This window comes from Diadema setosum, chromosome 14 (assembly GCF_964275005.1).
Source record: "Diadema setosum chromosome 14, eeDiaSeto1, whole genome shotgun sequence".
NCBI classification, from domain to species: domain Eukaryota; kingdom Metazoa; phylum Echinodermata; class Echinoidea; order Diadematoida; family Diadematidae; genus Diadema; species Diadema setosum.
Window position 1 is genome coordinate 1,165,132 of NC_092698.1, and position 19,143 is coordinate 1,184,274.

At 37.7% G+C, this 19,143-nt stretch overlaps 1 protein-coding gene across 1 annotated transcript in view; it reads right to left on the minus strand.

Annotated features, from left to right (window-relative positions):
- The window catches only part of LOC140237817 (uncharacterized), a 50,107-nt gene extending 31,263 nt beyond the window's left edge, over window positions 1–18,844 (minus strand). Inside the window, exons 1-10 of the mRNA XM_072317746.1 lie at window positions 18,788–18,844; window positions 15,525–15,597; window positions 14,110–14,864; window positions 13,415–13,600; window positions 7,707–7,820; window positions 6,661–6,786; window positions 5,638–5,807; window positions 4,734–4,776; window positions 3,737–3,933; window positions 2,332–2,559 (exon numbers count right to left, since the gene is read on the minus strand). Coding sequence (XP_072173847.1) covers window positions 2,332–2,559; window positions 3,737–3,933; window positions 4,734–4,776; window positions 5,638–5,807; window positions 6,661–6,786; window positions 7,707–7,820; window positions 13,415–13,600; window positions 14,110–14,864; window positions 15,525–15,597; window positions 18,788–18,844 — 1,949 coding nt within the window. The remainder of the gene's footprint in view (window positions 1–2,331; window positions 2,560–3,736; window positions 3,934–4,733; window positions 4,777–5,637; window positions 5,808–6,660; window positions 6,787–7,706; window positions 7,821–13,414; window positions 13,601–14,109; window positions 14,865–15,524; window positions 15,598–18,787) is intronic.
- Window positions 18,845–19,143: the final 299 nt, after the last annotated feature.

A 19,143-nucleotide genomic window follows, 5' to 3' on the forward strand; every position in this document is an offset into this window, starting at 1 on the left:
CACGATTGTTGAGTGGGCATTGACTTTTTCCCCCTGTAATATCTATACATTTTTTTTTTTTGGCCTTACCGTTTCCGTGGATGTCCCGTGGCCGAGTGGTTAGAGAAACCGTTTTGCATGCACGCTCAATATAACTTCAAGGTGCCTATATCTTATTCTTTTCTTTGTCGATCACAGATGACCGACATCTGATGACCCCAGGCGTATCACCTAACTCGTCAGCGTGACGAGTTTCATGTCTCGTTTGTTTTAGCATATTAAACAATTGTACATCACAAAAACTTCCAAAACTCATTTCAATTCTTATGTATTTTATTGTTTTCAGAATTTCTTATGTATTTCTTTGTTTTTCAACTTTTGTTTTTTCTTTGTTTTTTCATTGGAAATTGTCACTGACCACTTTTCTACCATAATTAGCACAAAATTAATCAATGAAAGTGATTAATTGTAAAAATAATCAGGTTTTTATGCCTTTCATGACAGAGCACTGTTTTCCATAGGAAATGTACACAAAATCACAAAATTGTGCCCGTTTTGGAGCGACATTCCGTTACAAAAATGGGCGTGGCTTTGCAAAAGTATGCGCGGACGTTGCAAATTTGGTCTCAAAAGTTGCGCGAGACTTGAACGAAGAAAGTCAAGAAGCCTCGCGATGAGGCCTTCTCGCGTTACAGAATTATAGCGCGAAACGCCGCCGCCCCCCCCCCCCCCCCCCCCCCGGCCCTTTTAGGGTTAAAAAAAAACATGCGGTTACCATGGCAATGCATTGTCCGATACAAATACAAAGGACATTTTGCAAAACTACACTTAAAGAGCATCATACACACCAAATTTCACCTTCATAGATTAAATGGTTCAATTTGATACAAAAATGAGTGGTTACCATGGCAACACATTTTTTCTTATATTAACACATTGGTGTCTTGCATAACTACACCTCCCGATCATCATACATACTAAATTTGACCTTAATTGCTTGAATGATGTGAAGTTATTCAATCCACAAGGTTTTGGTAAAATTATGGTTACCATGGCAATGCTTTGTCCGACAAACACAAAGATTATGTGTTCCACATCTATGCCTCAAGGCCATAATGCCTACCAAATTTGATTTCAATTGCTTCAAAACTGTTAAAGTTGTTCACTCCACAAGATTTCGAAGAAAACAAGCGGTTACCATGGCAACGCTTTATCAAGTACAAACACAATGAGTGTCTTGCATAACTACACCTGTAGATCATCATAGATACCAATTTTGAAATTGATTGCTTAAACACTATGGAAGTTATTCAATCCACAAGGTTTTGGTAAAATTATGGTTACCATGGCAACGCATTGTCCGACAAACATAAAAAACATGTCTTGCACATCTATACCTCAATATCATCATTTACCCTAAGCTTCATTTAAATTGCTTCAAAACTGTAGGAGGAGTTCGCGACGCAAGATTTTGCAACAGACCAACCGACCGACCGCCCGCCCGACCAACATCACGGTGATTCCTACAATACCCCCTTCACACTATGTGTGGCGGGGGTTTAAAAAAAAAACAAGGCAAGTGCCAAATTGTGTCTCGCCCATTCACCTAGAAGAAAGTAATGTTTTTCTAACTCCTGGAAGTTCATTGACACCCCCCCCCCCATGACCTTTGACCTTGTGGTGACCATCAACTCCCCAAGGGACATTTACCATCCAAGTTTGGTCACAAACGGACAAAGGGATCAAAAGTTATGAGCCATAATCGAAACGCGCCGTAAAAACTTAACATTGGGAACTAAAAGTTCGTTGACCCATGTCTGTGACCTTTGACCTTGTGATGACCTTCAACTCCCCAAGGGACATTTACCATCCAAGTTTGGTCACAAATGGACATATACATCAAAAGTTATGAGTCATAATCAAAATGCACCGTAAAAAATTAACATTGGGCCCTTAGTTCTCCCCACACCTCCGGTAGGCTTGACAAAAATGAAATAAAATGAAATAAAATGACAATCAAAATGCACTTCCTGCACATTGCATTGTACAATGACAAATCAAATTGCATCTTCAGAACTTACAGTCTCTAAACTTCAATCAGGATCACAGAATCAGACCTCTTAACACTCATGTCACATTCTGTATTAGATTCTGGTTCCAATGGGGTAGGTCATTGCTCTAGCCAGTGTGAAAATCATCTGGTAAATGAGATAACCTTGTGTACAAGGAGTCTTTCCCTCTACTAAAATATCTATGAGTATGGACATGGCTTGGAAGCTTGAGAAAAAGACAAATAGTCTTGAAGTCAGGCTAGTGCCCCTTCCTCAAGATCTTGATGCATTTGCATGTTACCTCATGCTCTTAAGATGTTCCACATCAATGCCATGTTCTTCACAGCGAGACCTTTGACCTCTGCCCTCCGACTCCTCGGCTTGGTGCTGGAGTTTGTGTAGGGTCTCCTGGATGCGGGACAGTTCCTTCTCCTGACTGGAGGATCTCCTGGTCTGTTCATCCTCCAGGATCCTGTGACAGGCCTCCTGGAGCTCACTGGCTCTACGCTTGCACATTTTCACTTCATCTCTGCAGGTTGAAAATCACACAAGAAGACTGCCTAGTTACTACAGATGAACATAGATAATCTTAGAACTTTGAACTTCGAACTTACTGTATACGCCATATATTCAGCGAGTCTAAATTTTCGCGAATTGAGACTTCCTGATGATTTTACGAGTGGTTAAATTCGCGATCATGGAATCTTGTACTGAAAAGAGAAATGTATACGAGTACATCACATTCATATTGGGATGAGAGTCAATATTTTCAAGTGTCTTTAATTTCGCGAATTGCAACTGACTCCCGAAATATTTGGCATATACAGTAGATAGATCTTCATCAGAAATAACTCACAGCTCTTCATATAATTAATCTAAGTTTGTTTGTTTCTTTCTGTTTGTCTTTGTTTGTTTTTCTTGAAGGTGGTATTTAGAAGTGAAGACAGCATGTGTCTAATTCAGCTCTAACTATGCACTGCCGTAGTGCTCATAACCAAGGCATTCACAGCACTCTACAATTTTTTAGATTGGAACGGAAAACTGATGAATTTCAAGGGTTAACATTAACCAACCAATCCACAAATGATAACAGACTACCGTCTAGCACATCATGCTAGGGGTATACACATGTTATTTTGACAAATTTATCACTCCCTTGATACCTAGCAGCTGTCCATAGTTGCAATAACACTGCTGATAAAGATGTTTAAAATACTGGCGGAAACAATGAATCGCTATAATTTCTGCTTGGAAAGCAAAGTGTTGATTGTTTTATGTCCATTTTTGCAAGTCTATTTCACTCCCTGGTAGGTCTATAAACAAGTGATCATCTTACTAATCTTTGCTACAATGTTGAAGCGGGATTAAGTTACAATCCATCACAATGATTGGAATATGTCTTGCATTTACATGATATTGGTTAAATGTGTGTTGGTTTAACAAGAGATTTGGCATTGAAAATACATGTCAGCCACTTGACATCCGGATAACAAAGAGATCTGTTTAATCAATGGCCATATCATCAAGGTCGGACTCCATATGTGTTTATATAGTTTACTGTTCGTCTATGATGACATTTTGATATAGCAAAATAAAAATAAAACTGCTGGTCCTGAGGAATTTGTTATATCAGGAGTTGCCTGTTTTAAATTACAAACAGTTGAGTTGCATGGAGGTTTTAGGAGGAACAGGTAAAGTTGACTCACCCAAGTTCATCAAACTCAGCACCACTCCGCCCAGCTGATGCCATGAGCGAGTTGGCCCCACCCCGCTGCTGGTGCATGTCATCAATGCGCTTCACCAAAAGGTTGGTGAGGTCAACGTACTGTCTCTGGACCTCGTCAATACGATGGGCTGTGTCCACTGGCTGAAGACGAACCAATGCCTCGCTGCATGCTATGGCCTGATGCCACCAAGAGTTGAAAAGAAAGCACAAAGGGGTCAGATGTCTGCCTTTTATGTCCCCAAGATTTGACCATCATTTGAAAAATATCTTTGCGAATTTCCAATAAAAGGGAGCTTTTGAGTTTAATGTACCTCGAAAAAATGGCTTACCTATAAAGTACAATACAACATTACTTCATGGAACCTAATGAGTAATTATCTTCATATTATGTACCCTATCTTTTTCTCCAAGCCACTGGCAAGTTCCTTTTTGAAGTATTATGAAAAGCTGATAATACCTTGGTGCTTGAAACTTCTGTGACAGTGTCAAATTCTCTCTCTAGTTTGATACAAAAAACCTTGTGTTGTAAGTAGAACAGTCGCCAAATGGGGGGCAATTTCAACTGAAATTATACTCTAAATTTGATGGTATTTCAAACAAAAGGATCTTCCGTTTTTATTACACAAAGTCATATACAAATCCTACAGCACAATACCAAAGAAGTTTATTTTCTGCATCTGGTTCCTTTTAGAACAAAAGAGAGCAGGCAAGACAGACATTGAAAGAATGATAATTCAAGAAATGATATGTCAGCCTGTCAGATCTGGGTCCTGTTTCATAAATCTTGTTATCAGTAACAATTGCCACATTTCTATGACAAATTTGCTCTCAGCCATACAGATGAAAGGATTTCAGTAGCTCATAAATATTGTAACTAAACTTGTTATTGATAACAAGTTTTATAAAACGGGACATTGATCTTCCTTCCTGGATAATAACAAACCAATTGACAATATAAAATTCAATTGTATGCTTACATCATCCAATCTTGCTTTCAGCATTGTTTTCTCCTGATGGTATCTATTAAAAAAAGAGAGAATAATTACATAATAACCATGGCAACTTTCTCAAGAGATAACAACAACATACACACAAAGAGAAGGAAAGTACCACATTTGTTTGAGAAGTCACACTTTTTTTTTTCTAAATACTTGAATTTGTTTTGTTTTGTTTTCGCAATTATCATGGCAGTTAGAAGGCTACAAAACAAAGAATAAACAGAATGGAAAAAAAAGTGTTCAATCAATAACCATTTCGGAAAATATCTGTATAGGAAAATATTAGCATGTTAGATGTACAGTATTCTTGGCACAAAAACTTTCCCCATACCATTCAGGCTGCTACTTTTAAACTTGCAAATATCAGGGCTGCTAATATTCAAAGTACAAAAAGGGTGAGGCTTTATAAAGGAGCAATCAGGGAGATATTTGTCTTTTTATGCATCTCTATTGGCAGAAGCTATTTCCAAATCCGGGAGGCTCACATAGTCTCCTCTCAAGACACTGAAGTCCGCATGGAACCTTTGACAGACTAAGTGAGATTGGCAGTTCTGAAACTGCATTGATAACTACACTGTGCAAACATAGTTTCAAATCAATATCTTGTTTGACAATCATTTTCCTAATCATATTCAAAGTTGTTTTGTTTTTTTGTTTTTAGTTTTTTTAAGCTGTTAAAATCCTTTTCAGCAATCACTATCAGCGCTACTGTTGTATATTCTTCAATAAAGTTGGCAATAAAGGCATCATGTAGTGAAAAACTCAAAAGCTAAAATCAATTGAGGGAAAAGACTATAACAAGTATTAGGGTACCGAGAATTCATTCAGTTAGCTTTGAATTTGTCATTTAAAGTAAAAGTATATGAATGGCTTCATGTCATACTCTCTGAGGTCCTTCCTGAGTTGTGTGACTTGCTCGGAGAGTGAGATGCAGGTTTCCGTGACGACCAGAAACTGGGCACAGGTGTCATGCTGGTATTTTGTGGCCAGGCTGCAGGCTGTGTGCTTCTTGCCATTTGCCATTGTGATGTCACAGTTGAATTCTACCAGGGTCTGAAGAGACAAAAATTTTATTGCCCGTAGTTCATATCAAATTCTTAGGGGTAGCCTTGGTGAAAGCTAGTAAACTGGCTCACATCTTCTCTTCAAATCTAATATCTGACATCCTAGAAGAAGACAAGATGGTCAAATGATATTAAAGCAGACTTTATAGATAAAAATTTTTTAGAAGTCCGAGTATGCTTTTGCAGTTACAGCAGTACAAAGTCAGCTCAGATTTAAAAAAAAAAAAAAAAAAATGTACATGAAGAATAAATGACTTGCAATGGTGCATGAAAAACAAGAAATCTTGGTCACAGTAATAAAGAAAAAAAAAAGGTAGTCCATTTATAATTAGATACTTTAATTCTGTGAGTTATTCTAATCCTGACTGAATTCTTCACGAGAAATGCTGAAGATGAATGAAATGAAAGCCAATTATGACTTACATTTTCCTGTCAGTTACGACCGTCAGAATCCCACAAAAAACTTTCAGATCAAAAATCTACTCTTCAGCAGCAATGATAACAGTCTTGATGAGAGACTAACACAATAATGCTACCAAAAACGGTCACACTAATGAATGTAACAAATTCAGTGACAAACTCATTTCGGGGAAACCCTTTACAGCTGGAGATAATCTCCAATCTGTTGTCACCTTTTTCCTTTCATATGTGCATTCCTTGGAGGATTATATCATCTAGTGTCCTTGCAGCTCAACAATGGGAAGGTGAATAATTCATGTCAAGACACTTCATACCTTTCTCAGGACAAATGTATTTACGTGGTAATGCGTGCAACAGGATAAAGTGTGAAAATAATGACCCCAATGACAAGATCTGAACTAGGTTTGCTCCAAGGAACTGACCTGCAGACAACGAAGATGACCATGTCTGGCTGCAAGGTGCACTGGTGAGTTGCCATGACGATCTAGCACATCTAGATGGATGTCCACGTTTTGCATGAATTGCAGCAGCCAGCGCAGACATGGTTCCTTTACACCAAAGCAGTGGAAAAAGTTTGAAAAGAAAAAGAAACATAAGGAGAAGGAATGACCACGTGATACTACAACTGTACATGCAACAGGTGGTGGACAATATTTTTGGCAAAAAAAAAAAGAAGAAAAGTTAAGCTTAATGACACTCCAATTTCATGAATATCCGTGACAATAACAGTTGTTCCTAACATTCAGAAAGCCAAAACTATGGAGCAAAAACTAACACACAATGTATATGACCTGGATTCCAAGATCTGAAATGTACAATTGTATTCAGCGGTAATCACATGTTGTGTTGTAGTGGGTTGCATTCAAAGGTTGCATTTGAATAGTGAAATGAAGATTTGTTCCAGATAAAGTAAGTGTCTCTAGCTCACTAGGTTTTACTGGGTAACAAAAAAATCTACAGCAAAATAATAAACAAGAGTCACCCCAAATGGATAGGGTGCAAAGATGTGCCATAAGGGTGTTTAGGGCAGCATTATGAAACATACACTGTATCTCTATGCTTTTCAGTTAACACACCTGCAGTCTCTTGAAACTCGTAGGCATAATCTAAGCTAAAAATTTGTGAAGTCAATGCTAAAGTCACAGCAATTCAAGGACTGGCCAAAGATCCTTAATCTGGTGCACTATTTGTTTTATAAATTGGGTCTATGAACTATTTTCAGACAACCATGTGAATCAAAGCATTTGTTTGGGTTCTTGCCATTTGCATAGAGTGATGGGTAATCTGCCACAGGATAACACTCAGTGCAGAAATGCTTGTCTGCTGCACACTTTTTGCACTCCCATGCATGTTTCATAGCGAAAAAATCAGAGTGCACGTGAGACTCGTTTCAGCGCTACATTCTCGAGGCCACTTTATCATACACAATATCAATGTCACTCCGAAATGGAATAGGGAATTAACTCACCTGCCCAAATCTGGCAGCAATGTGGAGAAGGGACCACCTGTTGTCCTGTGACTGGAGTTCTCCTCTAGCCTTGGTCTCACTGATCATCCACTCCACACACTCCAGTCTGCCATACTGCCAGATCAAAAAGAAAAAGTTCACCTTGAAACATTTTGGAATTTCAATTTCAATTTCAATTTATTTAAACCAAAAACTGGACACATATGTGGGATTACATACTGCAGTAATTCACTGTTACATAAAAATATGTGAATTATGTATGAATGGTTTATCTTTTAAGATATATATTCCAGCCCTTCCCAATGTATTCTCCCTCAAAATGTACAAAGATAGCTAGGTTTGTAGATAGATAGATAGATAGATAGATAGATAGATAAATAGATAGATAGATAGATAGATAGATAGATAGATAGATAGATAGATAGATAGATAGACTTGTAGATATAGACAGATATATGGATAGACAAACAGTATCCATTGAGATACTTGCTAGATAAATGGACTGATGGGCAGATAGATAGCTACAATGTATGGATGGGCAGATAGACAGCTACAATGTACTGTATGTGCTGCAAATAGATAATTTTCATGAATTGGAGCCGACGGCCTTTTTCCAGGCATAAAATTTTTGCGAATTGCCACAGGCATTCACTGGACACAAAAATTTCTGGTTTTACAGACTTCAAAAATTCCAATATATATTTTTACCATAAGATATTAGATTGTAACAACATGGTGATTAAAAAAAAAAATAACTTTGCAGACTCTTTCTAAGAAGAAACATACATTTGACAATGTGTGTTTCTGTACATGCACCTCTTCAGAACATAAGTGGCTGTAGTATTGTACAGTATCACATATGAATTCATGCTACAATGGAATCCGTTAGCAGTGTCTCCCTTCTGTGACTACATGACCCCTTCACTCTTACAACTTTATTCAGAGAGACACATTTCATAAGACATGCACAATGGTATGATCTCCAAACAGCACTCAAAAGGCTTCAAAAATGGCTTCACACAGGGTCCTGCCTGAAGTGTTTTTTGACATTTAAAAAACAGAAAAACAGGATGAGGGGATTAGCTCTATTGTTTATCTATCACATTCTCTCTCAAGCCTCCTTTCCAGTTATCCCCAACTCTCTTGAGCATGTATGTGGGACTATGAGATACAATGGTGAGAGAAAGCCAGCACACAAACGATTGCTCCAGGGGAACTAGGTTTATTGTTCTCCTCCGTGCTATTAGCACAATAAGAGGAACCCCAAACAAACATCAAAATGACAATAGTTTTCTCTTAAGAAGCAATCCTCTGTAATCAATACAAAAATCAATACAGGCATATTTGTGGTTCATGGAACAAGCATACCTGGCTTGTCATATGGGATTTTGTCTCTATTATCTTGTCTGGTTTCCCCTTCCCTCATAGTGTGTACCATTCATACACAGTCTACTCCCAGCAGAGAGAAATTTACTGATAGGCTATTTATAGGAAATTTGCCCAGCTCGCATCTTTCCGTACCATGTGTACTTCCTACACACACAAATACACACAAACACGAACAGACACATTTTCTGTAGTCAAACAAACATAATTACACATGTACACATTTACATTGTAAATCTTTTGCTGATAATCTAATAACTTTTGTCATTAATATCAAAAAAGAAAAGAGAAATATTTTACAAAGAAATTAAAAATTTGAGGAAAGTTCTTTGAATCGGCAGAAAACATTAAAACGGGTATTGAAAAGTGAAAGTGGATGATGATTTATTGTGTCCAACCTCAGAGATAAATAAGATTTAGAATTTAACACAAATTATCTGTACACATGTTTAATCCCAAGGCCTTTTGACTTGTACAGTGTATATGTTTTGATTTAGTGTAGAAGAGTGGTAAAAGACTGGATGTTTACAATGCCTCCCCCCCCCCAAAAAAAAAAAAAAAATGCTGCAAAGGAGTGAGGATTTCAGTTTAATATTCCACCCCCCCCACACACACACACACACTTGCAACATACACAGGGTATGATATGTTATTTTCCCCAATGAGTTAGAGGTAAATATTTAGACATTATTATCAGGCATTTAGATGAACATTGTACAAATAAGAGTACACCTACTGTATATCACACCACTTACAAAACAGGCATGTACACAAACACACACAAAAAGATAAGTTAGAGAAATCATTATGACTGAGGAAAAATGTAAGTTTTCAACATTTTCTTCATAACATGCACTGAGCTTGCAGATTTGATGAAAGTACGGATTTTCTTCTACTCATTTGTTGCTGTAACAGTAAAAGTATGTTTCCCAGAGGGCAAAAAAGACGAAAAGGCTCGGTACTAGAACGTACATTACTAGAGGACTATTGATATACACGTGTAGTATTCAAGATTTGTATTCAGATAAGATGAAGAAATTGATGCAAAACCTTTTGATCATAATAATAATGAAAGAAATAAATGAAACATATCTTCACAAATGTGCAATATTAAGAACAAATACAACACCTGTAGCCAAATAAAGAAATAACTCAAGCATCGAATGATCCATACAATGTACACAGTGCATACAACTTCTGGGGATGGGTGGATAAGTGTTCATTTGTTTTAATTTGTTTGCATGAACCTCCAGCCGTCTTTACGCTAGAGGGCTCTTTTAACACTTCATTAAAGTTTCTTTACATTCTCAGCAGTGTGCTGAGGCACTGTAAACAATGTGTGATAACTGCAGTGTATGTACAGTGTACATTGCAGAATTAATTAGTTTTCCAGCACATGGGATATTCTCTATGTCCTTGTATTCTCGCATTATTCTTCCACTCATAAACTATCCATCCTAATGAGAGACAGAGCTAACAAGGACATTCACGACCACTGGAAATAGGCCACAGGATGTCAACTTCCGTTATCAAAAGCATTTGCCTTTATGAACAACATACAATATATACAGCGGCATATTAAATCATTTCAATACTGAATACAAACAACAAAATAAAGCCAATGTATTTTCATAGAAACATAAAAGCACTTTGATACAATGGTGCTGTTGAGTGTCGGGACTTGCAGTGCAGTCTAATTCTATTCTCTTACATCCTAGCTGTATACAGCTAGAATTAATAATGCGCAGCAGTCTTAAAAAATGCTGTAATAGTAAGCACAGTACATGCATAGATAAGATACAAAAATTGTACATACAGATACACGTGCTAATGACGCCATAAGAGTCACAGAAATTCCGCTGGGAATTAACATGTTGACATGTACAGGGCTTTTTAAAAAAGCATTATGTTTAATAAAGAGATTTGCATTAAATTCCATAGGCGATTCAAATTTGGTTGCACAAATAAAATGGCTGTAAAGCTTCCTTTTTTTTTATACTACAATATTGCAGAAAAGGGGACTTCCAAAAAAAAAGTAGCTAAGAAGATTATATTTCAGGGATAGAATGAGCGTCAACTTACATTGAAGGGAAGTTTCGCATTGCATTTAAAGACAGATCATAGTCTACACGGTAGGCATTTTAGTACTGTATTAAACATACATGTGTAGTTCCAAGATATTTGCTCCTGCAACAATTGCTCCCATGAAATATCTGCAAGCTAAGCCAAACATAGCTTTTAACTACAAGCATAACCCCAACCCTAATCCTCACATTAAACTAAACCTAAGACCTTATCACAACCCTATAACCCTAACCCTAAGTCCTTGGGAGAAAATAAGACTGGAGTATTGGTCCCAAGAGCAAATGTTGTGTCACCCTAAAATACATAAAGCAATTTTTAAGAGCACATTAAAATTGTTTATAAATGTAATTCTACCATACAAAATGACATAAAACATATTAACTCTCTGTAAAAGTAAGGTAAGAAGAAAAACAATTATGTACCATGACGAGCATGATCAACTTTGGTGTTGATCAAAGCGCATATTTTTTTTTGTTGTAATTTTTAAACATGATAACATAAACATATTAGGAATTGCTTGACATCTAAGCCATGTCTACAAGTGTACATACATTGAATGCTTGAATGCATGCTTTTTCAACTCGAGGCCCACCTTCGCTGCTACAATTTTTTTAAAGGTTCATAGTTAGCTCAAATATGAATCTTTTTGTATTTTATTTTTGGTCGACATCATGTCCAATTGATTGAGAAGCACTGCTTTAATGCATATAGTGCCTTTACTATTCTCTCTTGATACATGATTGTAAATACCAAGAAGTTAGAAGGCTGCCTAGTACTTCCTTGATAATACTAACAATCACCGAATAAGCACATAAGTACGGGACTGAGAGAATAATCATCAGTTCTTCACTATTGAGCGATGCTCTGCTAGACTGGACCAAAACATAGACAAGACATTGAAAATATCCACAAACATCAAATGTAAACAAGGAAAAGTAGAAATCACGCGGTGCGTAATATATGTCCCCGCCGGAAGTAGCATTTAGTAGCAAAATGTACAATATAGGTAAAAAGGTCAAAGGTCAAAGAAGTCAAAGGTCAAAATTCTATGTAGAAGTTTTGAAGCCCTCACCTAGTGCCATCACATAAAGCAAACGGAATCGAAATCGGGTTAGAAATGGCGAAGGAGTAGCATTTTGTAGCCAATGTACAATATAGGTAAAAAAAATCAAGGTCAAAGGTCAAAGAAGTCAAAGGTCAAAATTCTGTGTAGAAGTTTTGAAGCCCTCACCTAGTGCCATCACATAAAGCAAACGGAATCGAAATCGGATTAGAAATGGCGAAGGAGTAGCATTTTGTAGCCAATGTACAATACAGGTCAAAAATCAAGGTCAAAGGTCAAAGAAGTCAAAGGTCAAAATTCTGTGTAAAAGTTTTGAAGCCCTCACCTAGTGCCAGCACTTAAAGCAAACGGAATTGAAATCGGGTTAGAAATGGCGAAGGAGTAGCATTTGGTAGCAAAATGTACAATACAGGTCAAAAATCAAGGTCAAAGGTCAAAGATCAAAATTCTGTGTAGCAGTTTTGAAGCCCTCACCTAGTGCCATCACATAAAGCAAACGGAATCAAAATCAGGTTAGAAATAGCGAAGGAGTAGCATTTTGTAGGCAATGTACAATATAGGTCAAAAATCAAGGTCAAAGGTCAAAGAGGTCAAAGGTCACAATTCTGTGTAAAAGTTTCGAAGCCCTCACCTAGTGCCATCATATAAAGCAAACGGAATCAAAATCGGGTTAGAAATGGCGAAGGAGTAGCATTTTGAAGCAAAATGTACAATATAGGTCAAAGGTCAAGGTCAAAGGTCACAACTGAAATTCTGTATAGAAGTTTCAAAGCTCCCATGTACTGCTATCATATAAAGCAAACAGAATCAAAATCGGGTTAGAAATGGCGAAGGAGTAGCATTTTGAACATTTTGATCACACACGGACGCACACACGGACGGACGGACGGACACACACACGTACGGAGCCCGTTTCATAGTCCCCTGCTCGAACTTGTTCGGCGGGGACAATTATGTATGTGATGTACAGCCTGTAGTTGTTTTGAATAACTAGTACAGTGTAGTTCCATATGAGCATCACAACATATCCCACTAATCAAAAGATGCTGATGATATCTACTTGAACATTGTTGACTCTCTGATTCTCAATGCAACTGCTCAAATTGCAAACTTCAAAAGGGTTAAATCCTAATTGAAGAATGTGTTAAAAAGGTTAAAGAGGAGTAGAACTTACCTTGACAGCCAGTGCAGTGGGTGTGAAACAGTTGTTGTTCTCCAAAGTGACATGGTGTCCACAGAGGCCCGACGCCAACCACCTGACACTTTCTAGCTTTCCTTGACGACAGAGCATGTGCAGCAGTGTGTTGCCAAGGTGATCTCGTGAATCCCGGAGGCTGGGATTACTTCGAAGGTATTGCTCCTACAAATATCAAATCAATAGTTTGGAAAGGTCACTAAGATACAGTTTGTATCAGGCCTGGAAGACTTAAGGGCAATCCTTGATTGTAATGCAGCACTACAATACATTCAAAAATTGCTATAATGCTTTACAATTTAAGCTAATGATTCAGATGTGATGAAAAAAATTGTTGAGATGCTCATTCTGTGTTACCAACAGCCGTTGCACAAACAGTGTAAGAAAAATAATGTACTAAGATGTAGGGTACGTGTTTCATTGGTATACTGCAAGCATCCCTTTTGAAGGTGTACATGTAAGGGTGATAAAAAAGCACACCAACAATGCAGTTTTCATATGAACTCTGCACTGATGCCATGACATTTTCCTTGGGTGCAGATGACCTAGAGATGGTCAGGAATCTCCGTGGCATAAAATTATGCATCCCTTTCAAATGTAGAAATTTGATTCAGTAGGGGGGGGGGGGGGGGGGGGGCTTGTGTGAGATTTATAGAAAATGTGACCTGACTCACCAGAGCATTCCTGTCCTCTTCCACTGCTATATGGAACAGCCTTGCTGTCTGTTCATCCAAACCGGACAGGTAAGTGTCCCACTTTGGGCTGTTCCTCTGGCCATTGTCCAGTTCTACCCCCCTTGAGCACACAGAGCTTGGAACCACCACGGGCGTGGCATTGGATACCAGTGAAACACTGTCCTGTGACCCATAACCCTCACTAGCCTGCCTCACCAAGGCTTTCTCCTCCCGCCTCTTACTCTTCTCCTTCATCTTCTGCCGGCGCAGGAGGTCTTTCTGACGCTCCTCCTCACCCCTAAGGGTGGGGCTTGCCATGGCTGGGGAGGACTTGCTACGGAGGAGGCTCGCCACTAGCAACCGCATCCCCCGCATCACCTTCCGGTTCTGCTTCCCCTTGACTCCGCCTCCCACACCCTCGCCTGACGCTAAGCTGCCATCCACAGACTCCGAGTTGCTGGAGCTGACCGAGACGCCATCATCAAGCTGTTTGGTCCCAGGGCTCTGGCTGGCATTGAGCACGTCAAGATCTCCATCACTCTGGAACTCAGCGATGAATCTCCGCAGCTCATCCCAGTTTACATCCACGGACTCCTCCCCATGAGTGAGAACAGACTGGCCAACAGAACTAAGTAGAGAGTCTAAGAATTCCTCGCTTGTTCCTGAAGCTGAAGGAGTTGAGGCTGCCAAATGGTTCCCAGGAGGTTTTGATGATTTACCTCCCTTTGTTTTGTGACCATGGCGACCAACTTTGCCTGAACAATGACAAACCAAACAGAGAGTACTATACATTACACAACATGGCTTGATGGTTACTGAGACTTACAAAAGCATCATAACAGTATAATGATTTAAATGCAAGTGTTATGGATGTTAAAAAAGAAGAAGATATGAACTAGGTATCAATGACACTTGAAATGATTCTTAATTTCTGATATCAATAAAACAGTATCTTCTTCCTTTTAATATAGCATTCTCTAATAATTTCAGCCAGCCACTCCTGCAAGACCATGAATGATCACTGTAAGCTAAAAAAAAAATAATAATAATAAAAATAATAATAATAATAATAGCAATGGGAGGACAAGACTTTCGTACATGCTATGGGTAAGATCATACATTGCAAAGCTTGTCATACTATTTTTATTTTTTATTTTTTTATTTTTTACTTGTCATTACTATCATGTGGTAAATTAAGAAAAAGAAATTTCTAATTTCATCTTTTTTTTAACATATAAGTACAACTTACATATCCAGAGAAGTTCTGCTGGTTTTTTTTTTTTTTTTTTTTTTTGTTCATTATAAGGAAACATTAACTGCTTGGAACAAATGTATTTTCAACACAAAATCGGTGTGGGCAGTTACAATTTATTACATACGGAGAGTTCTTTGGTTGTAATAACCTTCAAATGTACCTTTCTTCTCCTCGCCATGGAGGGCAGCTTCAAGGAAGGTATCCAGGTCATATTCCTCCAGTGGCAAGGATGCCTGCCATTGATTAAAAATAATGACATGTGTGAATGGCACCAAGGTTCAGGGAAATTAAACTTTGGTTGAATAGCCAATGCAAGATCAAAGGCCAGTTTAATGAAGCATACAAAATGTGTAATATCAAGCATTATATTGTATATGGAATAAATCCATGTACATATGTACACTCACTATCAAAATGGACAAACATTATAGTCATTACAACATTGTGACAAGGCTTAACACTGGCACTGGTCTGAAGGTGCCAGACAGGTAAGAATCACTGTTGGGCAAGTAACTTTTCTGGAATGGCCATTTTACAGGTCCAACTTGACCAGTAAAAGAGCTTATATCATTGTCTGGCCAGTCAATAATTGAACAAGTCTGATGAAGGGAACATAGAAAGACAATATTAAAGGACAAGTTCACCTTCATTAACATAAGGATTGAGAGAATGTAGCAATAGTAGAAGATATCATTGAAAGTTTGAGGAAAATCGGACAATCCGTTCAACAGTTATGAATTTTTGAAGTTTTTGTGCAGTCACCGCTGGATGAGAAGACTACTGCAGTGTATGCGTACAACAATACATGTACGTTGTATAAGGAAAATTTAAAGAGAATTTCACAAAATTTCATCTTTTGAAAAAAGTACACATTCCCTTGACTCGTTACTGACATATGTTATGGGTAATATTATTCCCATTGCTTTTAGAAAGAGGCAAGTCAAGTGCTCTTTTATTATGTGAAAAAAGTGAAAATATGTCGAATTTTCTTTACATTTTCTTTATACTGACTCATATGACATCACGAGCCTTAGTAGTCTCCTCATCAAGGGGTTCCAACACAAAAATTAAAAAAATTCATAACTTTTGCATCGATTGTCCAATTTTCCTCAAACTTTCACTGATGTGTTCTACTAATATTGCTGCATTCTCTCAATCCTAAATGTTTATGAAGGTGAACTTGTCCTTTAAAGATGATTCAACAAGTTCTGCACAAGTGATTGCATCAGTTTTTAATGCATCAGTACTGTTGTGGCAGACTTACTGATTTCGGGGGGGGGGGGGATTAATAGAATCAATAAATAGATATTAAAAAAAGCTCACATTTCCATTTTTTCATGGTTTTCCATATTTTTTTTGGACTAGTAAACTTTAGATTCAAATCAGTGAAAAATGGAAAAACTGGGTATGAGCTAGTCTTACAGGGACAGGGCCTACATTTGTACCAGTAGGAAAAATGGGTTAATGTGCAGCCCTGATTATGGTGACTTCAAGCTCAAATTCTAATTTTTTACTCTTCTGTGGAAAAGCCTGAAGATTTAACTACACATACATGTATATACATTTAAAGGGATGCACACTGTTCACAAGGAATTAATGAAGCTTTCTGCAAAGCTTGTAGGATGACATCCCATGGCACGATTGAATCAGAAAGGATTTTTTTCTTTTTTGGTTCGAGTTATAATCATACCATTTACTCAGAGTGAATTTACATGCGTATCAATACAAGTGTCCCGATGTGATTTCAAGAATGTCTTTTCACAGGCACAAAACTATCTCATCCTCACAGATCCTCTGCATTATTTGAGAGAAATCACAGAAGGAGATGACTCAGGGTTTCTTCTCGCAAAACTTTTTACCATCGCCGATGAATAAAAAACTGCAAAGACAGCTTAGAGGATAATCCACACCAAAGAGGCATTTTTCACTAACAATGTACTTGTTCTGCCTGTACATGCCCCGGACTGAAAATGGGGGCTGGAGAAAGCTTCAAAATACATCCGTCAATCTCATTAGGATGAGAGGAACTCTGCTTCTTTTTTAGCTTAGATCAGAGAGGCCATAGAAACCTTACAAGGACTACTTGAAAGCTCTGAGAAGCTTCCCAGCACCTCCTTCAGTGGTCGGACAAAGAATCACTCGACCATGACCACTACTGCAAAATGGAGTGTGGGAAACGTTCAATTCGATGTGCACTGATTTCTTATCAACGCTACAGGGCAATGAAGGTTTGTGTGAAATCTGACAAACAATAATCAATCAATATATTATAAAAAAAGATATGACAGTTTATGCTATACAAAAATTGAATTACTGAATTACAATGTTTTATGTGACATGTTCTTTGAAATACATGTAGATGTATTGGTAACTGAAAGGTTGCTGAAATACAGAATTCTTCATTTGATAAGTAATGGATGTTTTAAGAACATACAAGAAGATCAAAATTTGATTTCTGGAAAAGCTCTACTTTATTGGGCTATACATGTACATTGTATAATACACGTACACGTACAATGTACAAAGTGTGTACATTGTATGTGTACTGTACACTATGTATATGTGTGTTGTAGCATGCGCAATGAATTGACATAATTTCTTTTATATTTATTTCTTTGACTTGTATAAAAATCTCACAACACAATCTACTGAAAAATTGAAATTGATATCATTCTAAACATCAACAAATTCATGCAAACTTTTAATCTGTTTAGACTAGCAGTTGAATGACTACATTGTAGGAGTAGGATTGCAGGTGCACACTTAAACACCAAACCAAATGACTCCCAGAAAATGAGATGTTCATGAATACCATTTATAGAATGATATGGTAAATTACATTGATTTCCATTCCTCATACTCCATATTTCCATATTACTGTATACGCCATATATTTCGCGAGTCTAAATTTTCGTGAATCGGGACTGCCTCACAATTTCGCGGGTGGTTAAATTCGCGATCATGGAGTCCTGTACTGAACGGAGAAATGTGTACGCATACGTCACATTCATATCGGCATCAGAGTCAATATTTTCGCATGGTTTTAAGTTTGCGAATAGCAGCTGACACGCGAAATTCGCAAAAATAAAAACCTCGCAAAATATTCAGCGTATACAGTAAGTATCTTGAGTATAATCTTTCTAGTGCTTGCCTATACAGGATGTGTATGTTTTACTGTATATTTTTAGTGCTGACACAAGAAAATGCTCTTGGTAAAGTACATGTTTAAATGATCTGCATACATATTTTCTTCTTGTTCAGTTAAAGAAATATCTTGCGTCAAAACATTTATGGATTGAAATATTAGGAGTTTCTGAGCCGTTTCCATCATAATCAGAATAGACACGCACCCTATTCCATCATTGCATCTTTATCACAAAATTGGAAAAATCCTTGTTTTACAATGTGCTACAAACTGCTCACCTCTGGTGAAGATACCCCCAGCAAATCATCGATGTCAATCACGTCGCCATGCTCCATGACAACGTCAAAAAAGGTAGCATTCCACACCCCCAAGGGGTCATGTGACTAGTCCGAGCATATCTCCTGGAATGTCATTGGTCAGCTAGCTTCTCGTGGCAAGCGCTTCAATGGTAGATTCTCTGTAGATACAACTTTATATTATGATGTACTGTACAATGTAGTCTGCTTTCATTGCTGTCTCACATTAGATTGGTTTGAAGCATTCAAAGCTGTTGTTCAGTGTCTGAAAAAAAAAATGGTTAAAGTACAACATATGGTGTTTCAAAGTTACTTGTAGCAAAACTGTACATAATCCA